Source organism: Scomber scombrus, chromosome 13 (assembly GCF_963691925.1).
Source record: "Scomber scombrus chromosome 13, fScoSco1.1, whole genome shotgun sequence".
Lineage (NCBI taxonomy): Eukaryota > Metazoa > Chordata > Actinopteri > Scombriformes > Scombridae > Scomber > Scomber scombrus.
The window spans coordinates 29,165,154-29,172,833 of NC_084982.1; the positions used below are offsets into that span (position 1 = coordinate 29,165,154).

Sequence of the window (7,680 nt, forward strand, 5' to 3'; positions counted from 1 at the left end):
CGGATCTGAGCAGCGCCATCTTGACAATTTCCAGTGCATGCTGGGAAAAATAAAAACAGGGATTCTACTTATATGGGCATCAGGAGGAGCATGAGGCGCCCTCCTGAACCTGTGAACCAATCAACCTGTCAATCACCACGTAGCCACGCCCTAATGCATACCCTGCTTTATCGTCACATATAAAATCAGGGAGGCCAAAATGTCCCAAATGAACATCATACTGCATTGAAGAAGGCTTTAAACCTCCTGTTGTCCTCTGGTCAAGGAAGGAAAGAAGGAAGGAAGGAAGGAAAGGAGGAAGGAAGGAAGGAAAGGAGGGAGGGAGGAAGGAAGGAAGGAAGGAAGGAAAGGAGGAAGGAGGGAGGGAGGAAGGGAAGAAGGAGGGAGGGAGGAAGGAAGGAAGGAAAGGAGGAAGGAGGGAGGGAGGAAGGAAAGGAGTAAGGAGGGAGGGAGGAAGGAAGGAAAGGAGGAAGGAGGGAGGGAGGAAGGGAAGAAGGAGGGAGGGAGGAAGGAAAGGAGGAAGGAAGGAAGGAAGGAAAGGAGGAAGGAGGGAAGGAAAGGAGTAAAGAGTGAGGAGTGAGGGAAGGAGGAAGGAAGGAAGGAAGGAAAGGAGTAAGGACAGAAGGAAGGAAGGAAGGAAGAAGGGAGGGAGGAAGGAAAGGAGGAAGGAAGGAAGGAAAGGAGTAAGGAGTGAGGGAGGAGGGAAGGAAGGAAAGAAGGAACAGTCAAAACAGACGGGGTTAATTTGACCCGGGAGGACGACACAAAGGCTTTAAACTAGCGATTGAGACCATAAACACATTTTGAAAACGTTTACTGAGGTTAGAAATCAAGTGAGAAGTTGGTGAATTCTCCATTGACTTGTATAGAGATGGAAGTCCTTTTGACACCAAAACGGTCGCCCCCTGGTGGCCTTTTGATAGAATGCAGTTTTAAGTTACTTCCTCGTTGGCCTCATTGCAGAGGACCAGAACTCCCCGCCTGGTTTCCATGAAGCTTACAGATACGGGCCAAACGGAGCAGTACCACCAGAAACCATGGGGGGGCAGTGTTGCTGTCACTACCCGATACGTAGCTCTAGTTAGACACAAAGAAGAAATAACGTTTTTTTCTTTTATGCAAGAGGAACATTATCAATATCTCTTCCTCTTGACTCTGTGCTGCCCCCTGGTGGATGTATTGGTTAATTGGTTAGTATGTGAGTAGTGGTAGTAAGATCGATTGAAAAGGACGTACACGCCTCCGTACGTACGTTGAGCATAAATGGGCCTTAATGAAACTACATTTAAAGATGAACGTCACATGTTGTTAATGAGAGAAACACGTTTGCTTTTCCTCCTGAAGGTGAATTTACTGAACTCCATTCATGACAACTTCCAGCAGTAAGTAGAACACATCTTCTGTGTGTGTGTGTGTGTGTGTGTGTGTGTGTGTGTGTGTGTGTGTGTGTGTGTGTGATAATATGGTAGGTGTGTGTGTGTGTTTGATATTATGGTGTGTGTGTGTGTGATAATATGGTAGGTGTGTGTGTGTGTGTTTGATATTATGGTGTGTGTGTGTGTGATAATATGGTAGGTGTGTGTGTGTGTGTGTGTGTGTTTGATATTATGGTGTGTGTGTGTGTGTGTGTGATAATATGGTAGGTGTGTGTGTTTGATATTATGGTGTGTGTGTGTGTGTGTGTGTGTGTGTGTGTGTGTGTGTGTGTGTGTGTGTGTGTGTGTGTGTGTGTGTGTGATATGATGGTGTGTGTGTGTGTGTGTGTGTGTGTGTGTGTGATATGATGGTGTGTGTGTGTGTGTGTGTGTGTGTGTGTGTGTGTTATTATGGTAGGTGTGTGTATGTGTGTGTGTGTGTCTGTGATATGATGGTGTGTGTGTGTCTGTGATATGATGGTGTGTGTGTTGTTTATCAGCGCTCCTCTCCTTCAGGGCGATGTCGTCCTCAGCAGCTAAAGATCAGTTCCTCAGACAGATGGAGCAGATCGTTGAGGGAATCAAACAGAGTCGCATCAAGGTACCGATCACTACTAAACACTTCAGACTTATACTGATATTAATACTACTACTAATAATACTAATACTACTACTAATACTACTAATAATAATACTAATACTACTAATACTACTATTAATACTACTATTAATACTATTAATACTACTAATAATAATACTAATACTACTACTAATACTACTCAGCTGAATCTTAATTGGTGTGTAATATATTCTATGAACTCATAAACAGTGACATAAACCCAGAGAGTGTGAAGCTGCTTCTCTCCTCACAGTGAAGTGTGTCCTGTGTTTCTGACTCTAACCTGCGTTGGTTCGGTCGGAGCTGGGAACGACGTCACACCTTCATCTGAGTCATTCCAGTTTAGGAGTCAGAAAAACCAGTTTGTAGACAAGTTAGACTTCAGGCGACTGGGAACTCAGGAATGTCGACTTCCGAGTGCAACAGGAACGCCCTTTAAAATGCAGTGGGACCAGCGGAGGGTTGGAGCTGCAGCTTCAGGTTCACTCTGTGACCAAAGTTTACCTGGTAGAAAAAACACAGGAGAACAAATCAGGAGAGAAATGAGCTGAAATCCAACTGCAGCTGATTTAAAACTCAAAATCCCTTCCTTCCTTCCTTCCTTCCTTCTGTCCTTCCTTCCTTCCTTCTTGTCCTTCCTTCCTCCCTTCCTTCCTTCCTTCCTTCCATGTGTCTTTCCTTCCTTCCTTCCTTCCTTCCTTCCTTCCATGTGTCTTTCCTTCCTTCCTTCCATGTGTCTTTCGTTCTTTCCTTCCTTCCTTCCTTCCTTCCTTCCTTCCTTCCATGTGTCTTTCCTTCCTTCCTTCTTTCCTTCCTTCCATCCTTCCTTCCTCCCTTCCTTCCTTCCTTCCTCCCTTCCTTCCTTCCTTCCTTCATTCCTTCCTTCCTTCCTTCCTTCCTTCCATGTGTCTTTCCTTCTTTCCTTCCTTCCTTCCTTCCATGTGTCCTTCCTTCCTTCCTTCCTTCCTTCCTTCTTGTCCTTCCTTCCTTCCTTCCTTCTTGTCCTTCCTTCTTGTCCTTCCTTCCTTCCTTCTTGTCCTTCCTTCCTTCTTGTCCGTCCTTCCTTCCTTCCACCTTCCTTCCTTTTTTCTTGTCCTTCCTTCCTTCCTTACATTTGTCCTTCCTTCCTTCCTTCCATGTGTCTTTCCTACCTACCTTCCTTCCTTCCTTCCTTCCTTCCTTCCTTCCTTCCTTCCTCACTCCTTCAGAGTGTAGCATCACCAGCGTCTTACACCTTAGCTGAGTTAATGTCAGGTCCGTCAGCCTAACCTTCGATGTGAAATTAGGAAACGTTAAATTGTTTCTGTTGAACTTAAATGAATGAAATGATCTCATGTCTTTATTTTATTTTGTGACTTTGTGTTTTCTGCTCGTCTGCAGATGGAGAAAAAGAAGCAGGAGAATAAAATGAGGAGAGATCAGCTGAACGATGAATATCTGGAGCTGCTCGACAAGCAGAGGCTCTACTTCAAAACCGTCAAGGAATTTAAAGAGGTGACAAATATAAATAATGAGGGGTCAAACATGAGGCCCGTGGGCCAGAATCAGCCCGTCCGAGGGGTTCAATCCGGCCCACTTTACTTCCTTCCTTCCTTTCTTCCTTCTCCTCCGTTCTTTCTTTCTTTCCTTCCTTCCTTGCTTCCTTCCCGTCTTCTTTCCTTTCTTTCCTTCCTTCCTTCCTTCATCTGTCCGTCCTTCTTTCCTCCCTCCCTTCTTTCCTTCCTTCTCCCCTTTCTTCTTTCCTTTCTTTCCTTCCTTCCTTCCTTCATCTGTCCGTCCTTCTTTCCTCCCTCCCTTCTTTCCTTCCTTCTCCCCTTTCTTGTTTCCTTTCTTTCTTTCTTTCTCTCTTTCTTTCTGTCTTTCTTTCTTTCTCCTCCTTCCTTCCTTCCTCTCTTCCTTCTCCTCCTCCCTCCCTTCCTTCTCCTCCGTTCCTTCCTTCCTTCCCGTCTACTTTTCTTTCTTTCCTTCCTTCATCTGTCCGTCCTGCTTTCCTCCCTCCCTTCCTTCCTTGCTTCTCCCCTTTCTTTCTCTTTCTTTCCTCCTTCCTTCCTTCCTTCCTTCCTTCCTTCCTTCCTTCCTTCCTTCTTTCTCCTCCTCCCTCCCTTCCTTCCTTCCTTCCTTCCTTCCTTCTCCTCCTCCCTTCCTTCCTTCTCTTCCTTCCTTCTTTCCTTCCTTCCCTTCTTCTTTTCTTTCTTTCCTTCCTTCCTTCCTTCATCTGTCTGTCCTTCTTTCCTCCCTCCCTTCTTTCCTTCCTTCCTTCATTCTCCTCCTTACTCTCTTTCTTTCCTTCTCCTCCGTTCTTTCTTTCCTTCCTTCCTTCCTTCCTTCCTCCCTTCTTTCTCCTCCTCCCTCCCTTCCTTCCTTCCTACCTTCCTTCCTTCTCCTCCTCCCTTCCTTCCTTCTCTTCCTTCCTTCTTTCCTTCCTTCCTTCCCTTCTTCTTTTCTTTCTTTCCTTCCTTCCTTCCTTCATCTGTCTGTCCTTCTTTCCTCCCTCCCTTCTTTCCTTCCCTCTCCCCTTTCTTGTTTTCTTTCTTTCTCCTACTTCCTTCCTCCCTTCCTTCTCCTTCCTTCCTTCTCCTTCCTTCCTTCCTTCCTTCCCTCCTACCTCCCTCCCTTCCTTCTCCTTCCTTCCTTCCTTCCTTCCTTCCTTCCTTCCTTCCTTCCTTCCCTCCTCCCTTCCTTCCTTCCTTCCTTCCTATATATTTTAAAACATATATTTGAACATGTCTGTCCTGCAGCTTCTTGTCTGTTATCAGTTGATATTTTATTTTCACCTTTACAGACCTTTATATATATGTGATGAATCAGGCTGGAAACATTAATTCTAATAAAAGAGTATAAATATATTTTATTGTATATTTATGTTTACGTGTTTGTTTTTTTGTCTTTAGGAGTGTCGGAAGAACGAGATGCTGCTGTCGAAGCTGAGAGCCAAAGGAGCCTCGTAGCTCTGATGGTAAAATGTTTTAATGTAATAATGAACAACAACAACTTTAACTGCACACGGGTCCATACTTTATAACTTTATAACTTTATACACTTTATAACTTTATAACTTTATCACTTTATAACTTTATAACTTTATCACTTTATACACTTTATAACTTTATCACTTTATACACTTTATAACTTTATAACTTTATAACTTTATCACTTTATACATTGTGTTTCTTCATTATTCTTTAAAGTTTATACATAAAGTCACAATTCCTCTTCATCAGCTGTTGAATTTAAGAATAAGAATAGTCTTTATTGTTATTGTACATGTGCAACGAGATTGAAGTCTTAAGTTAAGTGCTTGTAAAAGAATAAAATAAATGAGTAATTAAGTACTAAAAGTAATTAAGTACTAAACTAACTAAAACATTCCTCTCGCTGCCGTCAATATTAAAATGAACCTGGAACTATTTTGATGGATTTATTGTTAAATTTACATAAAACTTGAGAATGATCTTGTTTTATTACATTACAGTAAATTAAACATGTATGTATCACACGGTGTCACATTGGGCTGAAATGTTAATTAAAATAGTTTTTGTTGTTCTGATGTTTTATAAACCAAACGATTAATTAATGAATCTGGAAAATAATGATTATTATTGCAGCCTTAAACAAAATGTAAGAGCCTTTAAATGCCAACATGTGTAATGATGAGGAACTTTAATTTAATCCTAACTACACTAACATATCTCTCCTTTTTAAAGCGATAATGACTTAATTCAAAGTGCCTGTTGGTTTTATTTAAATGTCATAAATCAGATTTCTAATTAATTTACATCTATTTAATAATATTAATACTAAAGCCTGACCGAAACTGATAATAGGAATATAAAAAATTCAGATATTGATATATATGCTGATTATTTTAAATATACATTAACACAGTTAGCGTTATGTATGTAATTAAAGTTGTGATATTTGACAGTTTAACATTTAAAATGACAATAAACATCACTGTAAATTTAAATGTAAAAGTATAAATAACTAACAGAATAAAAAGCATATGAAATTATATATTACACTTTTTTTTTTTTTTAAAGGATAAAAAATACATAATGTTGGTACATATCGGTCCGGCTCTGTTTTATTATTATTTAATACTTAATACAGAAAATTGGCAAAATTAATGTTTGTCTTCATCCGCTGCTGTTTTTCCAGCCGGTGCCATTAAAACTACCACAGAAGAAGAAGAAGAAGAAACACAACGAGATGGAAATATGACGTTTAATGTTAATTTGATGCATTAAATGTCGCAGCGTTCACAATGATGTGCCAAATGTTTCACTTGTTTTTGTTGTTGTTTTTGTTTGTTTAATATTGTGCATTTCCTCTCACGGTGTTCAGGCTCAAATTAAAACCATGGTTGTAAACTGTGCTGCAGTCTGTCCTCCGGTGTAACTACCATGAATACAACGTGTTTGTAATGATGTTTAAAAGTGTTCTCGCTGTGACTGATGTCAGATAGGATGAGTAACGTCAGACCAGCTGATAGAGGACGGAGAGATATCAGCTGTCACATGATGTCAGCAGTCACATGACGTCAAGTAGTAGTACCTCAAACTGTACTACAGTAAAGTACAAGTACCTCAAACTGTACTGCTGTAAAATGCAAGTACCTCAAACTGTACTACAGTAAAGTACAAGTACCTCAAACTGTACTACAGTAAAGTACAAGTACCTCAAACTGTACTGCTGTAAAGTACTAGTACCTCTAACTGTACTACAGTAAAGTAAAAGTACCTCTAACTGTACTACAGTAAAGTAAAAGTACCTCTAACTGTACTACAGTAAAGTAAAAGTACCTCAAACTGTACTACAGTAAAGTAAAAGTACCTCAAACTGTACTACAGTAAAGTAAAAGTACCTCAAACTGTACTACAGTAAAGTACAAGTACCTCAAACTGTACTACAGTAAAGTACAAGTACCTCTAACTGTACTTAAACTTAATTCTTTCCTATAAAGTGAATCCCGCCTGGATTCATCAGTAGCTGCAGGTATGTGACTGTTTCCTGTTTCCTGTTTCCTGTGTCACCATGACGACGCATTTCCATCGCTAAGCAGCTCCATGAATGAAATGTTTTCCCAGTTTCTTTAATGAGGAGGAAGTTAACTGGTCCTCAGGTTAAAGCAGCACAGTCTCATGTTTAACAGCTCGTGGGTCTCAAGTCTTCATCTTTTTACACTCTCAAAGTTTCTTTCCGAGTTAAACATGAGGAAGGTTATTATATTATTATGGTAAACACCAGCTCCGGAGCATGAAGTGTATTAAAAGTGGAGATGTATGATGTGCATGGGCCCATTTTTTCAGGGTCGACTAATCGAATATTCGCTGCATGTCGACATTCACAGGCTGAATAGATAAGCTTCATAAATAACTGCACAAATTAATATAAATGATAATCAGCCTTCATTTCTTTACACAAACATTAAACATCACATTCATTAAAAGAATAAATCTTACAGGCCAACAGACCCCATAAAAATATAACAGGTGGATTATTTTCTCTCTGAGACTTTAGTTCCAGATGTTTAACGTACTAGTTTGGTGATGAGCGTCAGGTCCGTCTCCCTTAGCAACCGTCACAGCAGACAGCAGCTTTTTGTCCATGTGAAGCCACCGTAGCTCAACTCTGCTCCACATATTA

At 40.6% G+C, this 7,680-nt stretch overlaps 1 protein-coding gene across 1 annotated transcript in view; it reads left to right on the plus strand.

The window, feature by feature from the left end:
* The window catches only part of ccdc93 (coiled-coil domain containing 93), a 13,819-nt gene extending 7,413 nt beyond the window's left edge, over positions 1-6,406 (plus strand). Inside the window, 5 exon segments of the mRNA XM_062431874.1 lie at positions 1,345-1,382; positions 1,932-2,016; positions 3,415-3,528; positions 4,926-4,990; positions 6,193-6,406. Of these exon segments, the coding sequence (XP_062287858.1) occupies positions 1,345-1,382; positions 1,932-2,016; positions 3,415-3,528; positions 4,926-4,982 (294 nt within the window). The 3' untranslated portion in view covers positions 4,983-4,990; positions 6,193-6,406.
* The last annotated feature ends 1,274 nt before the right edge of the window (positions 6,407-7,680 follow it).